The sequence below is a fragment of the Bombus vancouverensis genome, unplaced genomic scaffold, assembly GCF_051014615.1.
Source record: "Bombus vancouverensis nearcticus unplaced genomic scaffold, iyBomVanc1_principal scaffold0022, whole genome shotgun sequence".
Lineage (NCBI taxonomy): Eukaryota > Metazoa > Arthropoda > Insecta > Hymenoptera > Apidae > Bombus > Bombus vancouverensis.
The window spans coordinates 817,954-842,796 of record NW_027468913.1 but is presented as its reverse complement, the minus strand read 5'-3'; the positions used below and the strand labels follow the sequence as shown (position 1 = coordinate 842,796).

General features: G+C 34.0%; 1 protein-coding gene and 1 long non-coding RNA gene across 4 annotated transcripts; one reads left to right on the top strand and one right to left on the bottom strand.

Moving 5' to 3' along the window:
- Positions 1–3,078: 3,078 nt before the first annotated feature.
- On the bottom strand, positions 3,079–15,703 carry LOC143304107 (omega-amidase NIT2-A-like). Of its 2 annotated transcripts, none has more exons than XM_076626468.1 (5): positions 15,606–15,703; positions 11,880–12,064; positions 11,319–11,487; positions 10,807–11,044; positions 3,079–6,683 (listed from the first exon to the last, which is right to left on the bottom strand). In XM_076626468.1, the coding sequence occupies exons 2-4, from the start codon at positions 11,961–11,963 to the stop codon at positions 10,911–10,913; spliced, it is 387 nt and encodes a 128-aa protein (XP_076482583.1). In that variant the 5' UTR covers positions 11,964–12,064; positions 15,606–15,703; the 3' UTR covers positions 3,079–6,683; positions 10,807–10,910. The 2 variants fall into 2 exon arrangements, with proteins under 2 accessions (XP_076482583.1, XP_076482582.1); XM_076626467.1 differs by lacking the exon at positions 3,079–6,683 and adding an exon at positions 10,300–10,655.
- Positions 15,704–15,778: 75 nt separating this feature from the next.
- Positions 15,779–18,180, top strand: LOC143304126 (uncharacterized). Of its 2 annotated transcripts, none has more exons than XR_013060818.1 (6): positions 15,779–16,352; positions 16,565–16,660; positions 16,737–17,015; positions 17,091–17,359; positions 17,443–17,539; positions 17,702–18,180. It is a non-coding gene; the product is annotated as an uncharacterized LOC143304126 (long non-coding RNA). The 2 variants fall into 2 exon arrangements; XR_013060819.1 differs by having other exon boundaries at positions 15,779–16,372.
- Positions 18,181–24,843: the final 6,663 nt, after the last annotated feature.

The following is a 24,843-nucleotide window of genomic DNA, read 5'->3' as shown; positions in this document are numbered from 1 at the left end:
ATTATTTGAATGAACTTTTCATCGTTCAGATTATATTTCGTTTAAAAAGATTGAAATTGATGTCGAGAAGAAATGAAACAAGGTGCTCGGGCATTCCATCGTTTCCCGGGGAAAGAGAAATATGAAAAAAACGGTCGTTCTTCCTTCTGCCATTTTCGTCCATTACCAAAATGGTATGACCCAAATGTCCCGGGTCGTGAATCAATCAAGCGAATTTTGAATAATTTTTGAATAATATCCAGTTAATAATTTGTGAAACAAATTAATTTCATTTTATCGTTGGAAACAAATTAGTTGGATTTTTCTTTCTTTAGCAGTTTTCGCCGGAGTTGACCTGACGTGCTATTTCAGTTTCCATCTTCGCTTCTCGAAACTTCCAACGTCCTTGGTGTTGGAGTCTCCTTGCCCAGGTGAGTACATAGCTTCTAGATACTCGTCGCTGTTCATCCTTACGAGCCTCTCGAGCTTTAGTTGTCAATTGTTATCGTTAAAAGAAGAGAAGCTCGCGCCAGATGTTATCGAACAAATCGTTTATTCTCGAAAAGTTCGAACTTGTTCGTTGCGTTTGAATATATATGGACGGACTCCATTTTTCATGACATCTTCATGATTTGTCATGTGGTGAGTATAGCTTCTGACTACCATATGTTTGTGATTTATGTGAAATTTGACCACTATACCGTGATAGAAAAATATTTCCAATGAATTATAAATATTTTACATTGTGAATTATAAATATTTGTTACAAATTATATCGTACTTGAGGTGAAAATGAACCATATATCTGCTTATGGAATACGAGGTAGTAAATCATTCGAAACATAATAACGATTAATTAAGCACATATACAATAACGTTTACGAATGAATATTGCGAATTATTGTATGGCTTTAATGCGGTATTTAATGTTTTGATTGCGGTCTTTGAAATGGTATCATAGGTGCTGATATAATATCGCGCGAAAAAGGAAAGACCAGTGGTTAATATTGCAAGTGCACCAGTGCGTTGCGCTCGTCGGGGGTGGTTTTGACGCCGGTGCCGAGGAGAGACGCAGAACGTGTTCGATCGACCCGCAAACGTAGCCCGTGCTCATACTGCGACAGAGTTCGTTTCAGTTAGGCTCAGTCGCTGTTTGTCCGTCGACAGCGTATAGTCGCGTCGGCCTACGATTCCTTTTTTCTTCTTGTTTCTTGCGAACTCTCTCGCAACAGCCGTTCTATACGTACGCCGCCAGTATATCGCGTGATCATCGTTCCCGTTGCTTCCCTTACCCTCTCACGTCCTTCGAAGAAGACCTTCCTTTGGTTTTTCCTTGTTTGGAGGGAATTCATCGCTCGGACACATGGACTGCGAAGCACGAGGGTTGATCGAGGCATCAGCGTGATGTACTTTTCAGGTTTCATATTTTCTCTATGATACTTTCTAAGGAGAATTTGGAAGATATACATTTTTAGGAAATAAAGGTTTTTATGGAGTCATCGATAGGTTAGAATTTAATTAACTCTCTTATAACAGGTATTCCAATTTTTTAATATATAAATTTAGTTTCCTCTATGGTGTTAGAGAACATAATGCGGGCATTTTATGATATAACGAATATATTCGTATATATTTTAGTTTATTCATTCGTCAAATTTCCCTAGTAGGCCGGCCTGCAGCTCACATGCAGCACTTAGTAAAAATTTGTTTTGTTAGAGGTTGGCCATTCTTCTTGCTATAAAAATATCGTGAAGTCATATTATATGATAAAGCACCTTCTGAAAGCTAGATGCTCGATAACGAGCCTAATGATTCTCGGTAGTTTGTAATGTCAAGCTTTGAATTGGCGAGATCGCTCTGCTGTCAAACCGCCGTCCAGCGACGACCACATTCTTGAACCACGTTCAAGGGGTATATCACGCTACAGAAACCATCAAAGGGTTTGCAAGTTAGTTGCCTTTTAGAAGTGGGGCAGTTGGTTGTTACATGTAATCCGTAGTTGCTGGCTGTTCTCCTTAGTCGCCATACATCATAGAGACGACAGTTATAGTCGCCAGTTGTCCTTGCTAATGGTTGCTTGTTGTCGCTAGTTAGTTCTCGTTATCGTTATGTATTCCATCAATCACGCGAAATTTAACGTATGGGAATTTATTCTTCTTTATTCTTTCTGTAGGGAGATTTTTTAAGACAAGGAAAATATAGAATATTTTAAGACGACGGTAAGGTTTGAATTTAAGTAACTGTTTTATGATACAACAAAGTGGAAAAACGATTTAATTTTATAAAGTTTAAGGTAATTTTTTAAAAAACTTCGAATTTAAAAGATTCAAATAGATATCTTAAACATAATTAAACCCTCCATATCGTAAGAAATTAAATGAAATTGCGCAAGAAAGTTAATACATTTAATGTATTATTTTAAACATTTATTTAAAAACATTTATTTAAAATTTAAGTGCAGGCGTTGACGCGCGCGCGCCATTCGAAGCATTTGTCAGTTCGTTACATCTGCGGTAAAAGTTGTAACTACGAAGAAGCTTAACATATGGTGCGTCTCAAGATGACAGTAAAAAGTATTAAGAGATTTTTCGAGATTTTTTCTTTTAAGTTTCCAAGTACTTTTTCTATTTAACTTCTTTTTTTTGCATTTTCTCACAATATTCGATAAATAGAGACGAAATATGACAGTTCTTAGTTCGGGGATTTATTGGTTCGAAAGTTACTTCAAAAGTGTTTCTGGAGTTCCTGCGGTTAATACTTTTAAACTACTGAGTACGACTTATTCCGTATGGCTGGACAAATCTTTGTTGATACTGTAAGCGTAACTGGTCCGGATATTGTCTTGTGGAGATAGAAAAATACACGAAGTATTGATTGAACTACATATTTTTTTAATTCTTTTTTAATTCTTTTAGTTCTTCATATATTGATAATAGAACGATATTCCGCTACTTTGAGCACAATATAGTAATGTTTAAATAAATAATAAAATTTACGCATTTCGTCTTCATGCGTCGATAAGAAAATGCAAAAAAAGTTAAAGAAAGATGATGCGCAGACGCGAAGTTTAGTCAGCAATAATATTTAAAACCTCTAAAATATATTGTACACATTTATTTGCAAATAAGCTCAATGAAATTAAACTGTAACTGTGTTTCCAATAATGTCTTCGATGTATTGCTCGCCATTATGTCGGATTAACAACTCTAAGTGATCGACCTTAATCACTAAATGGCGGCCGTGATTCAGTGGTATAGCTTTACATATGACGGACATCGCAGGCGCTTATAAGACGTCTATTGTGAAACGTTTCCAATAGCACCGTTTATGTGATGGTGAAATCTGAATATATATATATATCGCTGAAATATATATCGCTTATCACTTGAGTCTGACACGATCGTTTTTAAATAGAATCACAATTTTTTATTCTTTACAAAATCAGTCTATAAAGATTATGTGCAAATAAAATAGATAAATAGATAAATGGTTGTACAAACTTATAAAACAGATATTACAAGTATATCTAAATAAATGATATATTTATAAATTGTAATATTTGATCTAAAGTTTAAATAAATAAAAGAGATACTCGTGACTTACAATAAAAGTATTTTTTTTTCAATTTTTAAACAAAGCAAAAGTGGATAACAATTTTTCAAAATGTAAAAATCAACACAATGGTTGGTTTCTTTAATTAATCAATAACGTTTAAAGTTAATTAATGTCCAGAGTGGTTTGTACATTTTGTATTTCGCCGTATTTCAACGTTCGATGTGTAAATAAAACTTGATGCCTGAAATATCGAAAAAATAATTAAATCCGATCGTTCCGTCGAATTTGCAAATTGTATACTCGTGTAAAATCGAGTGCGCTTGTGTATGCTGATACGAAAAGTGGTAGCATATTTTTCTTTTTTCGATTATCGTTATCACTTTTTGTGTGGAAAAATTAATTCCGTGAAATGGAAGTGCAATCAATACGGCTTATCACGAAATAATAGCACAACGACGGTACATATTGGTATTGACGTCAGCTTCACAAAATTTCTCGAGTATCTCGGTCGACTATTTGGGTTAAGAATTCATTTTCAAGGTCCTACAAGCACGAGTATCTTATGGATATGAAATTTTCAGTGTACATTTTAATAACCATATTTCATATTGCATGCTGCGGTCCAAGAAAAATTCGCAGTTAATATTCTGCTAATCCCTGCTGCTTTTAAAGACCATAAGTAAGGTCCGTAAGGTCGTCCGTAAGGTTTAAAAGATTTCGAGTAGATTTGTATTACGTATTTTATCTTCTAATTTTTAAAGAGAGGGTCGTGTTTAATTAATTGAAAATGACGAAACTGTAATGGGACATTATTATCAAATATTAAACGTGGTTCCATTGGGTACTTTTATGGTCTTTGCGAGATATATATGCATTATACGTTGCTATTAGCAACGCGTAGCGATGAACAATGGAGAGCAGTACCTTCGTTATCTCGTCTCGGTTGTGTACATATCAGTAATGCACAGTACTCGTACTAAATATCTTACAAATTCCATACAGATTTTCAGATTAGTTTCGAATAATACCAACACGACCATGATAGTCACAGTACAGTATTAAATAGTGCCACTATGCATAATACACTCCTAAAATGTTTCTACAAATATATTTGTCCGAATATTTTTGTCAGCTACTATATCCTAACCACGATTTATTAAACAATATATAGATTTAAAAAAGAATATATAACGACATTACTTGTTTAGGCTAGATTGGTTTAACTTGTATAGTTTTAATAATTGTGTAAGATCAAACAAGAACTTATCGTTAGTTTGGCGAGATTTGATTACACGAAGCAACATAATTGCTTTGAAACTCAGGACAGAAAACAATGTCAACCGGTAGACGCGTTTGTCTGGTGAACGTGTAACGCGTAAATAATAGATAGCGACAATCACGCGAACGCTAGTTACAGCTGACTTGGCTTACATTGTAGCATTCAAACTAGAGTATACGAGCCGTAAGCGCTATTGAAAGTTCAAAGGCCGACTAGTGAGCTTCATCCTATCTCATTTTTTAATCAGGCGATGGATCGACGAATCGTATTGATTTCGAGGATTATTATAGTTCTGTGGGAATTTTAAAGCGTGGTTTGTCTAATCTTGTCTCGTTAGCTACAGACTCTTTGGCGAGCAGCCTGAAACTTGATCCAGTTTCGAGAAAATGAAAAATTCGTTTCTTCTCTTTGCTTCCCTGTTCCTTCTTTCCTCCTTTTTCCCTTTTTACATCGCGTTAAGGCCCGTTAAATAATATTGACTGCCGTGGACGCTGGCTGAGAAGTGCACTTTATAACTAGCTTTAAAATCACTGACGTCGATGAGGACAAAGGTAAGTTAGAGGGTCATTTATCTGAGCTGGTGTTATTCGACCTGAACTCTGCAGCTTTTCAGAGCTTCTTTCGTTTTTCTTTTAAGAGCAGAGATGTTAACTGGTCTTTTGTTACGTGTAAGAAGTATGTACTAAAGCTTATTTAGCACCAATTGGTTGCTCAAAGTCGAGATATACATACCTATATTATATTAATACGTTACAGAAGATTAGGCGTTAGTTAGCTTATGAGAATTTATAGTGTGTCACAGATCACAAAAGCAGAATGACTACTTTTTCATAAACGATATATGTATATGAATTGAAAGTTTAACTATTACGCCACATACTTCTCTCGATAAACGTCGTCGAATGCATATTGTTAAGGAATATTAGCCATTTGAATTCAATAGTTTCGAAGATACTAATGCTTCCGTGAAGTTTTTGCAGGCTGTTAATGTTTTATTGAGATACTACAAATTTTGAATAACTTCGATTAGAAATAAAAATCACATTACATTAACGCGTAGAATGTAACGTAACGTAGATAATGTAAATATAAATTATATTACAAGGAAATAATACGGGTAAGTAATGTGAAACATTCTGGTTAAAATTGCATCCTTTGAAGGCTAGGACACACAGTACTTACGAAGTAGATTAAGTACCAAATGGGGTACTTAAGAAAATTCATGTTGTCATTGTTTAATAAACATCTTTAGCTAATAGCCTTCTGCAAAAGCTGGTTTAAGTTATGCTAACTTATTCCTTATTAATTGCAATTATATTATTCGTATCTCCTAGAGGATTAACAATCCATTTTTATAATGGATAATAAAAGTAAATTTCTATTAGGTTGTCCCAAGTTTCTTTCGTTTTATAAAGAAATGACAGATGCACAACATATTTTGTTTTATGTTATTCTATATTATTTTATATTAAATTGGAAAAAGGTGGATCACACGTAATTCAATAAAATAATATAAAACGAAAAATGTTGTACATCTATTACTTTCTTATAAAACGAAAGAAACTTTTGGAACAACCTAATATTTCTCTACTACGATGCTTCTACAGTGCTAAAATATTTGATAAAAATGTTAAGAAATTCTAATATTGATTTAAGCGTATCGATTTATCCACTCTTCATATTTGATCAAACAGAAATTGTTAATTATGATTTACACTTAAAAGCGGATTGCATATTATGAGAATAAATTATCAAATTCATCTCTAATATACACATTAGAGAATCATTCATAGCCGCAATCCTGTTTACCGCTAACATTCCTGGTACTCAATAATTCATTAGGTGACTGCTTTAGCCGCACAGAATACACCTGTAAATAATTAATCGCCATTAATATTCCATCGACTTTTGAAAATCCCTCATGTGATCTATTTCATGCGATGAGAATACGTATAAATTGAGATTGCGATCGACCATCCTCAGTCGGATAAATCGAGTGATTCAAATTATAACACAAAAAAAAGTTAAAACTAGTTACATTATCTTTTTCAATTTTTATGTATTATTTGGCGGAAGAAACCTTGGTAATTGATAAGTAAAGTTCACCTCCTTAATGTTAATGATTTTAATATGTTATTAAGCTCAAAGTTCTAAGGAATTTTCTATATATATATATACATATACATAACTGTGTGCGTATATATATAATATACGTATAACAACCAAAGTTCAGCTCTCAAGTGTACGCAAAACTTTTATGTTCATTTTACGCTATACCAGTATGTTTCATGAATTTGTTTGCTAACAGTATCGAAACAAATAACAAGCAGAGGACGAGCTATTCATGAATTGTTTTGCCAGCGTGTACGCTCCCAATATTTTCTATTTGAGAAAACATACTTGTTGCTATTGCAACTACAAATATTTTTACAGTCGACGCTTTTGCCGTGAATCATTGGCTAACATGTAAAATCGAGAAAAAACATGGTTTATTGTGATGGAAATGTGGAAAACCGCAAAACCGATATAGAAGGGAAAATAAAGGAAAGGAAGGTAGGGATAAGTAGAAGCTTGGGGCCAAGTTTAATTCACTGAAACCGAGCTGCTTGTATTATCACAAAACAAAATTGCCAGTACGTCATTTCCGTACTCTCGTCCTCGCGAAAATGGTTTCGCTTGTTAAGGAAAAACGAAGAGACAGGGAAGAGAGGAAAAAGCAGACGGAGAGCGCTTTTAAAAAGCTGGCGAAACGTGTGTTACCACAACGAGACACGCGATGCTATTTGTCGCTTTAAATTGTGCCGCAACTCGTTTTTGAGATCTTTGCCAGGGGCGCGTTAAAACATGCTGAAAATATATTTCTGGCTTTTCTGGGGTTTACTGAAATACGACAAATAACGTTGTAAAACATATGTACTTATGACTTACAGAGTAATTGAGTGTACAAAATATATAGTATACAAAATAGCCAGCGATTTAGGGCTTTAAAAGATCAAAAGGAAAGAAAAGAAAAGAAAAGAAGAAAGATAATATGTTGTGGCAGTCTAAGTCGATCTAAGAAAATAGATAAAGGGAGGGAGGGGCAAAGCTAGTTAATCTGGAAAGAATCCAAGCGTCAATTTCAAGCATTTACAGAGAATCAAGCGGTCTGGTTAAAGTCGTGAGTTGAGCAATTATCCCGCCTTAGGTTCAATCAGGTTAGTCCCACGCGAAATTGATCCAACCATGCGAAAACGAGTGTATTCTGATTTCTGTCGCAGATACTTCTGGCTAGAGCAGTACCTACACGGTGGTTGTTGAAATAGCCGCTTCTCATCTATTTTCCGCAGCGCGGACATCATCCTTTGATCCCTTACGACTAACGAAGTTTTCGAAGATGTACGGCAGTTTGAGATTCTACTTGAAAATGATCATGATTGCGGTCTGTGTGCCGTCTGCTCTTCTTTTTGTCCTTCCGTTAAAGACTGGTAAGTTGATACTGATTAATTATGCGATCGAAACCATATATAATGGCTACAAAAATGCCGCTAATATAATATTCCTTCTTTCTTGTATCTGTCTGCCTCTCAGGTCGTTTTACTAATTACAATAAGTAATTTCGACTTCTTTGCGCTCTCTTTTAACTCATTGAAACTTGATCCAGTTTCGAGAAAATGAAAAATTCGTTTCTTCTCTTTGCTTCCCTGTTCCTTCTTTCCTCCTTTTTCCCTTTTTACATCGCTTTGTTTTACATCGCAATTTACATTTATTTGTAAAGTTTGAATCTCCTCGATATTGAAGATGTTGAAGCTGCAAGTATGTATTTCATTTTAATCCATTCGAGACCGAGATTTAATTGTAAGACGATACCTAGGTGTCGGTACGATCTGAATGTTTAGTTGGAATGATTCTGTGTTTTACTCTCTCCAGGGTATCCTTTTCATACTTTGATTTTAAATCGATGACAATCTTAAATAGTATGCCTCATATTTTTAAAATATAAAATTATATACTATGTTATTCTATAATGTATTATGTACAGTTATATATATATATAATAATAATTCTATATTGAAGAAAATATGAAATTAACATGATATATACATTACTACATATGTAATTTCGACCAATTGCGGGGAGACGTAATCGCGAGGAGAGACGTCAACGGGGGTCGTAAATCCCCGTTACGACTGTAGCAGTCGACACCACGAATTGATCGATCCCCTGATTTCCGTTGAGATAATAAGGGGCGATTGAGTTTGTATAACCCTGTGATTCACAGAGTTATAAATTATATATGTCCAACACTTAGACTACACTGATGCCGAAATAAATAGTTAACAACTTGTCGCACAACGATGCGATAGATATGTGCGCTAGAGCAGGGCTGTTATACTGGAAATTAGTGTATTAATGGACTTAGCACTATGATGTATTTAGGAGAGAAGATGTATGTTCGACCACACCGAGAACCGACAAAGATTTGCGGGAAGTATGCGACTCTCGCGCTATGTGCAGACTGCCGCGTTAGGCGTTAGTTTTTAGACTGACTGTCGCTCTTTTTTTAATACGGAAGAAAAGTTCGGTGTGGGTGTGCCCCTGTGCCTAAAGAACACGGATTCGTTGTTCCCAATTTCGTTAGGAAAAGTGAGGGTAACGAACCGAGGTGTCGATTGGTCATGACCTGCATTACTGCTCGAAGGGATGAGTAGGGAGTCTCCTACCATCGTGGTGGATAGATGACTGTGTGCGTGAGAAAACCTAGCTTGTTTTATTACAGGGCTATTCGGATTTTCCTCATGGGTGCATACCCGCTTTCTCCGTGTTTTAAGTGCGACTAATAAACCCAAGGACCTCTCTAAAAAACCAGATGTGCGTCGAAAATACTTTTAGGCTTAAGAAATTCTTCAGGACAAACGGATTGACGACACATGGCGAAACAATACAGGAAAGTGAAAGTTATGGTGGGCCCTTAGGTTTATTGAGGGTCGAAGTGACGTTACGCAGGTCGGTTGTTGTCCGGTCGCGCGGGCTGGCGTGCAGATGTTTTAGGCGGCGTAACAACATAAGTTATATATAAAATATGTATATTATACCCTTGCCTACTGACTGATATGAATTTCTTTCGGTCTCGAATGCGTTAAAAGAGAGCGCAAAGAAGTCGAAATTACTTATTGTAATTAGTAAAACGACCTGAGAGGCAGACAGATACAAGAAAGAAGGAATATTATATTAGCGGCATTATCATGTTTTTGCTCTCTTTAAGTCTTTCATCGAGACAGACAATCTACAGGTATTAATCGACCAATTTATCCAAGCTGATAACTTCGAATTGATGTTTATATATAAGAAGTGTTATGTGTTAATCTGTCTAAATGTTTAAAAGGTGTTATAAATTAAATGTTGTTAAACGATACGTAATTGCCTTTTGATCGTAAATTTTACTATCAAGGGGTCTTTTATGTATGCGTAATCATTGTGAATTATAACAATTTATGTGATCGATATTAAAGGTGTTTAAAAGCATGTATTTTTTTCTATATTATTATTCTCCTATATTATTATCCTATATTATTATAGCATTCCTATATTATTATAATATCCAATTACATGTTGATACACAAGATATACAGATTATTATTTATAACGTTTTAGTTTTTTTAATCGAGTCATTCATTTAGTACAAATGATAAGAAATTAGTAATAATTCACAAAAAAAGGATATCGTAGTAGAAATATTATAAAAAAACATTTTCTGTTTTAGTGTAGAGTTACTCCTTCTTACAGACAGTGTCGTACAAATCTGTACGTCTCTGAGAAAATGTAGGTATCCGAGCCCTTACTTCCTCAACAACTTTTAGATCTGATAGAAAAAAGAAACATACGAAGTAATAAGTAATGCTTACTAATAAATTCAACAAATACAGAGGAAGATGGCTAAATCGATAAATTAACGAGACTAAAAATTAATTACATCATGGATCTCTCGCTTTTAATTTTAAGCTGTAAATTACCGATATCGGTGACTGCCATATTCTCTTGAATATATTTCCAAATCGTAAAGAATCTTTCCCCATGGATTGGTCAACTGTGTATGTCCGCATGCGACGTAACTTGCTTAACGAACACGAGCCGGTGATATGCAGGCAACGTATAATTGATTATCATTCGCTCTGGAACGCTGAAGTAATGACCAGTGCAATGGTCCAGTGGTCATATTGAATGCCGCTGGATATATCAGCATTTGGCAACCTAACCCAGAGAAGCAGGAAATATGAAGCCACCGAATACCAATTAACTTCGTAGTTGCACGGTTCACATTCCATCATTTCTGAATATGCGAGGACAGTCCTCTTATTGTGCTTTTAATTCTTTTATTTGTTTCATTTTCAGCAAATATACTGGTTTTTTAAATTAAGCTTCTTTTTATACAGAGTTACAGATTATATTAATTTTATATAGAATATATTTAAGAAAGATATTTAATTTTTTGCTAGTTAAGTATTGATCGATTAAGTTACTGTACCTTTGTTCCGATAAATGCGTGCCATTTCCTCGAATCTAATATCATAGCAAATGCCAATACCTATTTTGCAGCCCTTCACATCGAACGTCGTTAGAGAGTCACCAGGACTGAGTGAATCACTCTCTCGAAAAGTAATCTTATTAGGAATGTCGATGTCGAATAGATGTACCTAATAACATAAAAATGTGGTCGCTAATTCTATTACTGCAACTTTTGTAATTTAATATCAAAGTTACCAACTCCTAAACTTTAATTATTTTTTATTTAATAACTGACAGCGTTTTTATCACTTTCTTTTATTAAAAAATCTTATCATTTAATAATGTTTAAAAAGGAGAAAAAATAAGTATTTTCGTATGTGAAAAATTTATACAACAACAAACACATTACAACAAAAATGGGCGTTTCCCGTATCATAACGTATTTTATAAACCGTAAATTATAGAATTGGTTATAGTATACGTATGTACATATGTATATTCCTAAATTATTCCTAGATAGAGTCACTTTCTTCACCCCAATATTTTCAAATTCAAAGCCATAAAGGAATATATTACTTACCTTTCGGTGTTTTGCTATCAAAGTTCCATCGGGACCCCAAATAGTACAGGTATTGTACAATTTATCGCCCTCTATTTCAGGCATCGTACCACCAACTACATAGATGTTGTTTTCTTTAGCTGCGTTCGATGAAGCAACGCTCGTTTCACCATCAGGAATACTCTCGGCGTATTTTGGAAAGTACTCTGCATTGCAATATTTCAATTAATGAAAAATAACTGTCTTTTGTTCCAACCATAAATTAAATTGAAATGTTTGTCAGTTTTTTATTTTCTAAATTATTAAAATAACTAAGTTTTATATTTCGACTTAATTAAATATGCAATTACTTAGCTAATAGTATATATAATAAATTGTTTCTACAGGTTCAAAATGAAAAATGAATATTTAGAAATATTTAATTACGACAATGCTATTTGTGTTAGCATCAGTGGCTTGTTACTCAACGACTTTGCTAGTACTTTTTGAAACATAAAGTTAGTTTTCAATTAACACTTATACTAGAGGCGGAATTATAAATGCAAAATAATTGATAATACTAATTTATACGTACCTAATTATTAGTATGTTAAAAAATATATTTATACAAAAATCACGATAATCATGAAAATGGGGAAATCCTATATTCTCGAATCAATTCACAATTTATTTTGTATATTAATTAGATTCCGCGCTCATCAGTACGTACTCACTGGCGACATCGAGAAAATGTATCGGCAATTCCTCGTACGACCAGAGGATCGGAAATATCAAAGGATATTATGGCGCAGCGCGAGTGGAGAAACAGAAACATATGAGCTTAACACCGTAATATTCTTATCATAGAAATAGAAGCAGTCCTCAATTCCCGCCCGCTAACTCCTATCTCCACCGATCCAAATGATCTCCTAGCCCTCACTCATTTTAAATTAAATTATTATTATTAAATTATAATTAAATTATTAATATAACAATTAAAATTTTATATTTTCACGTGAGTTTCTTTAGATAATTATTATCAACATGATGACTAACTCTTACGGATTAATACGTGTCTGTAGGGCAATCCGGTGGACTTGATCGGCTTTTTACTTCGAAAGTTGAGTAATCGGTGTCGCTTTCTTACGCATCTTTGAACTGTATAAATGTTTTAAAATTGTTTGATCCAGAATGTACCACACCGGACAATCAAGAAGGCAGGTGCCTTGACTACAGAAAATGTAAACCTCTGCAAGAAATATGGCAGATACAGTACCGTACAGCCACCGATTTTTATAGACGATCAGTGTGCAGATACCAGGGCAATGTTACGATCGTTTGCTGTCCGAACGATCCAAACAAAGAGAAGAGAGAAATTTTAATAAAAACTGTGTACAAGTATAAGGCTTTGCGACCACCATACTGTGGTTTTAGCAACGTCTCTCATACCAGGCTGGTCGATGGTAAACCAGCTGAACTTGGTACGTTTTATGTCTTTCTTTCCGATTAATAATAAGCCATTTACTGCAAAGAATGAACTTTAAAGGCATTAAACAGCACATCAATGTACATTTCAATTAGACTAAATAATAATGCTATGATTTCATCGGTAGTAACTTTACTTATTAACTTGAATTATTTCTTTCTTTTACTTCATGTTAGGAAGAGTATCTTTTTGCTTGAAATAAAAAATTGATATAGGAGTAATAATATGGATAGAGATCAAAAACTGTTAGGGCAGAAATTACACGTTTGAACTTTATAGTTCAGTATAGTTCAAATAGAAATTATATAGAATTATTTAATAATTTGTATTTCACTGGAATAGAAATTTAATTTCTGTCTTTATCAAATCTCTATTTCAGAGTATTTGTACGTATGTACTTATCGTCTGCTGTATGATCGAATATCGAATAGGTAATAATCGTTGTTACTCGTTACGTGAGAAAAAATTATGTATATTCACAACTATGACTATTGCATTTTAGGCGCTTGGCCATGGATCGCTGCATTAGGTTTTCGTAATCCCCGACACCCAGACAAACCACTATGGAAGTGCGGAGGTTCCCTGATATCGGCTAGGCATGTTTTGACCGCAGCACATTGTGCACATATGGATGGAATAGAAAACATACGCAATCATAATATTGCCATTCTTAGATTGGCGGAGGAGGTGCCATTTTCGAGTAAGTCCTCAAATATATATATATGTATATATATATATATATATGCTATTGAGTATTACTGAAGTATCATATCCTGAAATTTCTTACTGTACACATATATTGTGTCATAAAGCGTGTACAATTCTTTCTCATACTTTTGGTCATTCGTTTCCTGCATTTTCATTTATTTTTTTATTTTTCAGGGTACGTATATCCCATTTGTACGAAAGAGCCCCTACGAAAGAGCAACTTCGTCGGCTATAACCCCCTTGTTGCTGGATGGGGAGCGTTAAGATATAGTAAGTGATATCAATTTTATAATAAAATTAAACAGTTCCAGTCTTAAATATCTTTCTTATTTTCTTCGTAGGACGACCACGACGTAATGCATTAATGGTAGTACAAATGCCAGTGATTAAGAACGCCGAATGCAAAATAGCTTGTTCCAAATTTCCTAATGCACCTGATATCACTGATGGTATAATATGCGCCGAACATGCTCAGGGTGGAAAGGATTCTTGTACGGTAATTAAGTTACAGAGTTACTACAAACTATACGGTATCTGAAGACACGTCAATTCGAATTAACATCAAATCGACGTCTTAAACATTAGAAATAATAGATAAACACAATTCAATAGTTTTGCCCACTTCTCACACCTCATTATGGTATTTAATCTAATTTCCTTCTAATCTTAGTTTTGCTCAAAATACATATAACATGTACATTATAAATTGGAGTATTTCAATACACAAATCAATAGAAGATTATTACTGTATATAAGTATAATTTCAATACAATTCGATCGATATATTTCAGTATCTTTGATTAAAAATTTAACGATCCTTTCAGGCTGACCGCGGCGGACCACTGCTGATACAACATGAATTAACCTCGTATTTAATAGGTATTGTGTCTTATGCTTATAAGTGCGGCACAGCTGGCTATCCCAGCGTTTACACTAGGGTCACATCGTACCTTGACTTCATTCTCCAAGCGATGCAATAATATGATATTACTGTTCCATAAATATCATTGTGTAAAAAACCTAAAGTTGGATTTTCTTATTGTGGAGATCAGAAACAGCACAAATTTGCATTGTTTTGTACGTTACAAATTATAGGCTTAAAATGTACGAAATGTAACTTTGAAACGACACTAATTTTCTACGCACGATAAACCTCCACGACTTAGGTATGTAAAGATGATAAACGTATATTAATTCTATTAATTTGGTAATAATAAACCAACTTTCTGAGAAGTTCTGTAAATTTCGTTTCTGTTGTATCAAGAGAATAATGGAATATTCCACTTAGATCGTATACTTCTTGTATGTACATACAAAATTTTCCGGCTAATCTAAAACACTTCATAAGATAGAGAGATTCTGGAGATTCGGACACAGAGAGTGCATAAAATACAAGATAAGTCTCGTGTCTTTCAAAATTATTTTTTATTCGCTAAAAACGTCCTGTGTACTCATGCAATCACATGCAACCTCGAAACTTCGCTTATTTTTTATCACTTTCCAATTCAATACACTGTTTCTGCATTTTTGACTATATGTAAGAGAAATTTCCATTCAGCCAAAGGTGTACTTACAAATTATAGATTCCTATACGACTCTCGGTAAAAATTTATCCGCACTCCAGATAGTTAAAACTTCTGTCGACCGTATTGATCCATCTGCACTCTTCGTATGACGTCAATATCTGTTCAGTGCTGCTGCGTAGGTTTCATTGTGTTACGTCGATTCGTTTGTGACCGTTGCGCGAGTAATAGCGCTTTGCAATGGTGATTTGCAGGAAAACAGTGCAGGATGCTGTGATTCGTTTCTTGTGGTCGGAGGTTATATTTGATGCCTATATTTATCAAAGATTTAATGCACATTATGGAGAAAGTGTTTTGTCACGAAGTGTGTTTGAATGGGCACAAAAGTTCATAGAAGATCGCACAAGTGTTATGAAAAAACAGCTGGACGCCCGTCCACATCCACGATGACAACATTGAACGTGCTCATGAACTTATGCTCTATGGAATAGACGAGTGACGCTGGATAATGTGGCAAATCATTTGCAAATCAGCCACGGCTCTGCTTATGCAATAGTGCACGACAGATTTGGGTTTTAAAAAGTTTGTGCGAGATGGATGCCGAGAAAGCTGATGAAAAGGTGAAGACGACGATGCATTCGTGGTTCGCAGCTCAGCCCAAAACATTGTTTAATGAGAAAATACGAAGGTCCTTCAGCAAATGGACAAAGTGTATACAGAAATTGAGTGATTATGTCAAAAAATGATGTATTTCTTTTTTGACAATTGCTTAAAATAAATTCTACACCGACAGAGCGGGTAACTTTTTACTCAGCCTCGTAAGACACTTAAATTTCCAATCTATTATGATGAATAAAAGAGCTTATACTATTAAATCTAATTGTATTTTGTTGCATGAGAGTACACGTGTATGTGATGTACATTACCTTTATATCCCCTTGAACGCTTCAATATTGCGCATATATACTATATTTTGTGCAGCTTCTATAAAATTTTGTATGTTTGTTTAGGCTGCTAATCCAGAGGCTGGAGTACAAAGAAGTGGCACAACGATGTGGGCTGATGACATTTATAATTATCAAGGAATCACCCCTACATTCGCTCAGGTATATATCGTTGACTATAATGTATTTAACATATATGATTGTTAGAATATTAATAATTAATTTTTAATTCTATCAGAATTTTAATGAAACTGTCCCTTGGGAAGGAAGAACTGATACCTTGATATCACGGTTTGTTCATCCTATATGTACGACAAATTTTAGAACATTATATAACGAAGAACCAGATCGTCGTGGCCATGTGATGTGAATAAAAGGACTTGAATTTGATGATATTTTTATAATGTTAGATAACATAACTAAGTATCTTCACAGTAAGATAGGATGACATGGTTTACATGATCTTAATGTTGTTCACTTGAGTGATGATATTATAAGGAAAAGTGTAATATCACAGGTAAGATGATTCATAATTTAGAACTACTAACTCATGTATGTATTAAAAATTAAAGAAATATATTAAATTTTATAGGATGTTTATGTTTAGTAACCAGTAATTCAGAGATCGGTATTCATGGTTACTATAACGAGGCTGTAGAAACGCACCCTTTCTTCTTTGCAAATGGTCCTGTATTTATGTCTAAGCCGAAACTGGAACTTCTGAATAATTTAGATTTATTCTTGTTATTTTCTAAAATACTTATCTACAGTATACCATAAGGAATGATACCGTATCGCACCTAATCAAGTGCCTTAAAAAACATCAACAGGATATCACAGTAATCCCTTATCGACTGATATGTAAGTAAAAGTTATGTGTCATTGTTATACACAGTTATGTGTTAGTGTTATACACAGTTATTTATCATTTTCTATTAATTCAGTTGTAGCCACTACAATATCTATGACACTGGTAGTAATTATAAGAACAATAATGATGTTCTATAAGAGGAAATGATGATTAGGAGCAAAAAGTTACAGGTAAGTCAAAGTATATGTTATTTGCCATTTGAAAAGAAAGTTACTAACTTAGAATTTTTTGATAAATAATAATTGTGCAAAATATATTGGATTTCAAATTTGTCAAAAATTGAAATTTGAGAAGCATTGTAATAATATAACATTAATATTTTGATTTTTCAGGAGATATCATGCGGTGGATGGATAATATGTAAAAAATATTAAGCAGTATATGAATTTTCATATTGCGTAGAGATAACAAAATGAATTTTAAAAAATGTCGACATGGTAATAAGAAATAGCATCATGACAAAGAATATATAAAGACAGTTTCATTTTTTATAAATAAAAATTTGTTGTTCCAGATTTTGAAATATAGTGAAACGTTTAATTAGTATCTTAATATCTTCAAATAATTATTATTTTAGAATCAATTGTAATTGTATCATACGTACTTTTGAATTCGTGCAAGAACATATGTAATTTTGAAGTAGTTATTATTAGGAAATTGTTAGATGCGAACAGTATGCGAAATGTTAGTATGCAGTGTAATAATTATCAATCAAAACACAAGAATTAAATTCTTGAGGAAAAAATTTCCGGAATTTCTTATTTACACGATTATAAAGAAATCCATAATAAAAAGGAGCTGCTTTCTAATACTTCTCTTCCTTGTAATGCCTATGTTAATGATAACGAGGTTCGACTTTTTGTTTTTAGAGGGATACTGGAAAATTTGAAAGTACAGTACCATTGGGAAGAAAATCACGATATTGAAAACGATATTTGCAAGTAAATTTCCAAAAAATCTGTTTTCAAATTTTCGCTTTCTATTTCACATTAAAAGAAAGGGAGGGCTGCCTTCTTTTTCTGCAAGACAAAACAAACATTCTGAATCTCGTATCAATGAATGATGTCAATAAGTTATTTTTCTTTTCAGATTGAACAATATTCCAGATTTATTCATAATTTCATACTACGCGAAGAATAGACTTTCATAGGTATATAAAGGAAATATTAAGTATAGGAAAACTCTTTTTCGTTGTAGGTGACATATGCTTCACGGTTGAACACACATAAATGAAAAAGTACTCTTATGGAGAGAAAGAATTGATACCTTCGATTGACATTAGATAATGTATATAAACTTATGAACAATCACTATCAGTTTGTATTTTAGCTGCACACGCAGATTTGTTGGAGTTCTTATAAAATGTACTTCCTGTACGAACGTTTTATTCTTTCAAATTTTACGATACTATGTCTCATATAATAACTATATGGATTAAACGTAATATAAATGATCCGAAAATAGACTCGAACGACATTAATTGTCTTTCTATTTATACCAATATCGAAAATACAAGTAAAGCTGGAGCAATAGTATGCAAGAGTGGACTATTTATTATTTTAAACCAAATCATAGCATATTCAGAATGCACAGTATTATCATGAAATGTAAATGAATCAGTTGTAAACGAACGATTTTACTGTAAAATCGTTGCCTCCTTTTTTTCATCTGAAATATAGCAGCAATGAGTACATTCTTTTAATATATAATAAAACGAGATATCTTTATAAAGTTACATATGTCATCACTGGTAACTGTTATCTCGTATGACACCAAATATACCGTTAGTATGGAATGATATTTTTATGAAGATATACTTTAATGATAGATTTTATGAATGAAACGTTATATAAGAAAAATTATCTCTTGTTATTCTATGAAGTGTAGTAGCTAATGAAGATTAATTTTACGAAGTATTAGAGCAAAAGAGAATTAAAAAATTAAAAAGATCTAAATAAGATTGTTCGTGTGGCTTAATTATCTCAATTCTGGTACACCACTTGTTACATTCTAACTAATTAGTGCTAAACAATAACTTGCAAATATTAAAGATATTAACACCTTAATATTAACACCTAAAGGTTTTCAGGAAATTTTATAATATTTGATTATTGTATATCTAGTCATTGATTGATAAAATTTCTTGTATAAGCATAGATCGAGGTTGACGTCATACGCAGATTGCATTACAGGTATCGTTTTAATTTATTTTATGGCTAGAATCATTTGAATATTATACGAATAATTATTTCCATTCGAACGATTAATAAATCACGTACCTATAAAAGATATATTATGAAAAAGACGTGACGAAACAAAAAAATATTGGAAATTCCGTCGTCATTAGATCAATTATTTTTGCAATGATTTTTATTTCCATGTAATGACATATGAAATGGGTAATTCATTAACATCTCCTCGAATCGAATATAATTCGTTACACTTCACAACGATTCAAATAATGGACGGGAAATATATAATAACTTTCCTGTCCTTGCGTTAAAATAGTACTGTACAAATCAGATGATACAGGAAATACCCAAAAAACCCAATTACATCCACATTGCATGACAGCACACTTGCAATGGATTTTTGTGATTTCAATGTCACAGACAATGACACAACTAATCAGAACACGTTCGAGGCTATAGACATTGAAATTACCGCGTGTTTAATACGTTTAAAGCATAAATCTAAATTTCACGCGATTATTTCTTTGTACATTGTGAAACTCTTAAATTATCTTAATCGAATAAATAATCCTAATGTAATAAAACATCTTGAAATAGACCTAGATATCTGAAACAGAAACTCGAAGGATAAGAAATCCTAAAAGGTACTAATCCTAAAATAACAAACTCCTAAATAATAAACAAGTGATAAAACCTGTTATAAATAATAAAGCTTACCTGGAATAATCAAATCCTAACTAATCGAAAATAAAATAAGGCAAGCAATTCTTAATCTTTCAAGTAATTTTTCCGAAAACACAGAAAGATAGAGAAATTAAAAAGACGCAGCACAAATTGCAGCACAATGAAAGTTTCAGAGCGATGAATACGATCGTATTAAACTAAATAATTTTCAAAAGTGAAATTACACTGAAACGTATATCGATGATATTTGTCATTTCTACGATCTGTTTCGCTTGATCGTGCTTCTTTTCTGATGTAAATTCAATTTATAATACGAACTAAGTTTCCTTTATTATTATTAGTCCTGCGTCTTTTTAATTCGTCACTTCTTTTATTTCAGAACAATGACGGGCTCCAAGATGCTGTTCGGATGTTTGGCGTTAATTGCTTTTCTGCATCCATTAGTTCACGTTTGTACTTCGAGTAGTACAGCTCAAGGTTTGTACTTCGAGTTGTCTTTTTCCATGCACTTCAAATTCCAATACGATCTGGTCACGTGGCCTTCGTACAATTTCGAAATTTTACCTGTTTGGTAATCGTCAATGAAAAAAGAAGTTATGCGTGACCTCAACACATTGAAACAATTTTTATGATTTTTTATTTGCCGGTTGGTCAGCAAGTTAATGGAAAAATTTCACTTAACTATTCGCGTTAATTTCTTCGGTTTAACTTTTGGGAAATGCTTCGTTAGCTTCGGGAATATTCCAACGATTCGTTTTACGTACAAAATAAGCATGATAAATATTACTTCACGGTAATGAAAACTATTGGCGTAATACCTAAGATAAAGATGCAGAGACATTCTTAGAATTTCTAATGACACCTTTATAGATTTCTCGTTTAATATCGCTACTACATTTGAGTCACTTTTACCTAACGGTGTCACATAGTCTCGTTGGAAATTTGTCAAATTCCTTAAAATGATCACTGAAAATTTTCCTAAATTTCCAAGAATTTATTTATCACGAGGTAAAGAAAATGTGTATTAGAAAGATGAGATCGAAGGTTTACCATTTTTTCAATTATGGCGAACGCAATATGTAATCAATGAAAATTTTATATTTTCACGTTGAAAGTTTCTTCAGATAATTATTATCCAGATGATGACTAACTCTTACGAATTAATGCGTTTCTGTAGGATAATCCGGTAGACTTGATCCGCTTTTTATATCGAAAGTTGAGCAATCGGTGACGCGTTCTTATACACCGAACCGCGAAAAGCAAAATTTCATATGGTCTCACCAATTTCGGATGTCAATCAAATCAGTCAAATCAGTCAAATAATAAGTTCGCGTTAATATACACGTTCGATTTTTGAAAAGCTTGTTCAATTTAATAAGAGTCTTGGTAACAGGCTTATGTTTTTAGACCTAATTGGTTGTTTTCATTTACAAGTACCTCGTGTTAAAGTACTCATAAAATGACATTAAAATCAGAAAACTAATAACTGAAAGATTATCATTTTTCCTCTGTGGTAGTTTACATATAACATAATGCAACTAACATGTCACGATTAATGCAAAATAAATAAATTACTAATATAGACATTTTTTTAGTAATTTGTATAATCGTGAAACGAATTGGACTTTCTAAAGGCAAATATTAAAGGAAACATGGAATTGATGCCAAATCTATCACAAATATTATTTATACTACTTATTTGCGCAGTTTGAAGCGAATCAAATTGATGAAGGTTTCTTTGTTACATGTTAATTTACATTTTAAAAGACATAACAGGCACGCTAATTAGTTTGCTTAAGATACTTTCGAGATACCAAGTTAGACGCGTTTCCATGAAATCATATCAATTTTACGATGATATTTTTCTATCAAGCATGCAATTATAACCGTATTGTTGATTAGTGCATACAATTATCCATGTACATTCGTCTTTCCGAGTACCGCGCTTCAATATTGCTAATTTCAAATTCGTACATTAATGTTCGTAAATGCTTGAAAATGCTATATAACTGTATCAGCTTCTGTTAAAAACATTTTATAGTAAAATCTCTATAAATTTGTAATATTTTTTAGACAATTTGAATTCATTATATTATACATCATACATTCTAGTCATTTCTAATTAAGTTACTTTTGCGATGTTTAATTACATTTTATGTATATTCTTATAACTCTCTCTGTTACGGCGCGTACGATGGTCCGTGCGCCGTCTGAAACTTTATACTATATACTGATCTACTACATACTATATCCTATAAACTGAATCCTTTGACGTAATCTTAATAGCTTGAAGGAATCTCTAACCCTGTAAGTGTTTTCGGTTTATGGATGGTCCTTAGAACAATGCTTAGGTTTATTGCGCACTCTTACAAATAACGGAGAAAGCGGGTAGTTATTTTTCCAATAAACAATGTCACCCACGAGCCACGTTGGTAGGAGGCTTCCTCCTCCTATCTTCATTCATTAACGTTGGCTATAATCAATGGGCACCCTCACTTTCCTAACGAAAAGTGTGGACAACGAATCCGCGTTCTTCGTTCAGAAAGCACACCCACACTGAGATTTCCTCTCGTGGCGGCACACGAGAACGCAAATCTCACCACTCGAAACCAACTAGTGTCGGGCGACGGCAGCGCAGTGGTTAGCGCCATAGAGTACAAACGTTCGGATCCCAGGTTCAAATCCCGGCGCCTCGTACTTTTCCAAAGTCCGATTTTTCTTCCACGACATCTAAATAAGAAGGAAATACAGCAGTACTACACCCCGGCAAGCGACATCTACAGCCAGCAGGCTACAATAATCACGGATATATGAAGGAAGACGGAGAAAAAGAAGAAAAAAAGTGTGTTTCGTCCAGAGCCTGCTAGTGGACTCATCGGTAAGGCTTACCTAGCAGGCTCATGCCTTAGACACAATGGAAGGAGGGGGAAACAAAGCTATGTACATGGCAGAGACATTGAAGACGGATTCCTCCCTCCCACGGCCGGACACTGTATCCAAGGCCGGTCGGATCTCCTACCCTCTCTTGCGACGTATCCCAGTGGAGCGGCCCCACTCTTAATCTAGTTTGGTGGGAAAGGTTCGCGTGCACACCGTGTGTAAGAACTATTAAAAACCACACAGTGTATCGCGACTACCTTTCTACTACTTAACCCAAGTCCTATATTATCAGTCTTAGGTCCGAGGCGGCTCCTGTCACGTAAAGTTGGTACTTGGGTGGTAGTAAGAAGGCTGAGTCGTAACCCAACTACTTATTTTCCTTTATAAAACTTTATTATAAACACTTACAAAATAACACCGAACCGGAGAATAGGGGTTGTATGAGTACAGCAACTAGAAGAGGAACAAGAACTGCCCGAGCTGGGTGAAGTCTCGGTTTATATACGTTTTGGTTTTAGGATGTTGAGGGGATAGGTGTAGGTTATGATGTAGAAAAGTGTCCGAAGGTCGGGGGTCCATATCCTATCTCTGATGTGGACTTTGGTGCATCACAGCCTTGGTGTATGCTATGATGATAAGGTGGTGATGTATCCAAAAGTGTCCAAAGGTCGGGGGTCCATATCCTATCTCTGATGTGGACTAAGGTGCGTCACAGTCTTGGTGTATGCTATGATGATAAGGTGGTGATGTGTCCAAAAGTGTTCGAAAGTCGACCGTCGATGTATTATCACTGATGTAGGTTGAGATGTGATTGATGTCACATACCCCCTCTTTAGATTGATTTTGGTCCTCCAAAATCTTAGTGTTTCCTCAGTATGGAGCGATGGAATTGGACTCTGTCTGGCTCGACTTGTACTTGTTTTTCTTCGTCGTGGTATATGCTTTTGCTATTTCAACCTGTGAAGGTTGTTGGCTGGTTAAATTTCGACTACGATTAATAGGGATAATTTGCTAAATTTGACGAAATGCCGCAGTATCACGTGTTGAATCTTTTGTAGACTTTCTAACAGCCTGTGATATAGAATGAATTAGTGGTCTTTGAGTAATGGTTTTATACTATCTTGTTGTTTCTTTATAGTTTGATTGTTATCCAGTTGTTCCTTTGATACTTGCATTTCTTTGTTTTGTTTAGCAACTTCTAAAGCCTTTTCAGCATCTACAACTGGTTCTTTTTCCATGCATGTAATTTCTTCTTCAACCAGTACAACTGTGCTTTCCTCTATAGTTCGTGTTTTTGTGTCATTTAGTAAACTTTTCAATTCAATTTCCACAGTATCTGGAGCTTTGGATACCGACTGACTGTCATCTTCTGCATTTTCAATGCCCCAATCATCAAAGATATCCTGAATGACACTTCTTTTGTTAGTTATGCGCACTTTATCTGCTTCACTTATAGATTTATTCCTTCCTTCTGTATTAGCAACATGTATAAGTACGACAATTTTATTATGAATAATTTTCTTTTCTACATTAATTTTATGTGAACTATCAAAAGATCAATCTTGCCATTTCCATTTGTTGTTTCTTGTTATTCTTTTCTTTAATATCAATGTCATCTGCAGTTTCTAGATCACTAATTACTCCTGAGGTAATAGGAGTTATAGAATCGTTTCTTGTCTTTGTATGATTTAATATGTCATAATTGTATTTCTGGCTAC

Bases quoted from the DNA above. Each gene is read 5' to 3' on its own strand.
- LOC143304107 (XM_076626468.1), bottom strand. From the start codon at position 11,963: ATGCCTGAAATAGAGGGCGATAAATTGTACAATACCTGTACTATTTGG. The intron at 11,488-11,879 runs GTAAGTAATATA...TTATGTTATTAG, and splicing joins TGATAGCAAAACACCGAAAG to GTACATCTATTCGACATCGA. The intron at 11,045-11,318 runs GTACAGTAACTT...TCTCTGGGTTAG, and splicing joins ACGCATTTATCGGAACAAAG to GTTGCCAAATGCTGATATAT.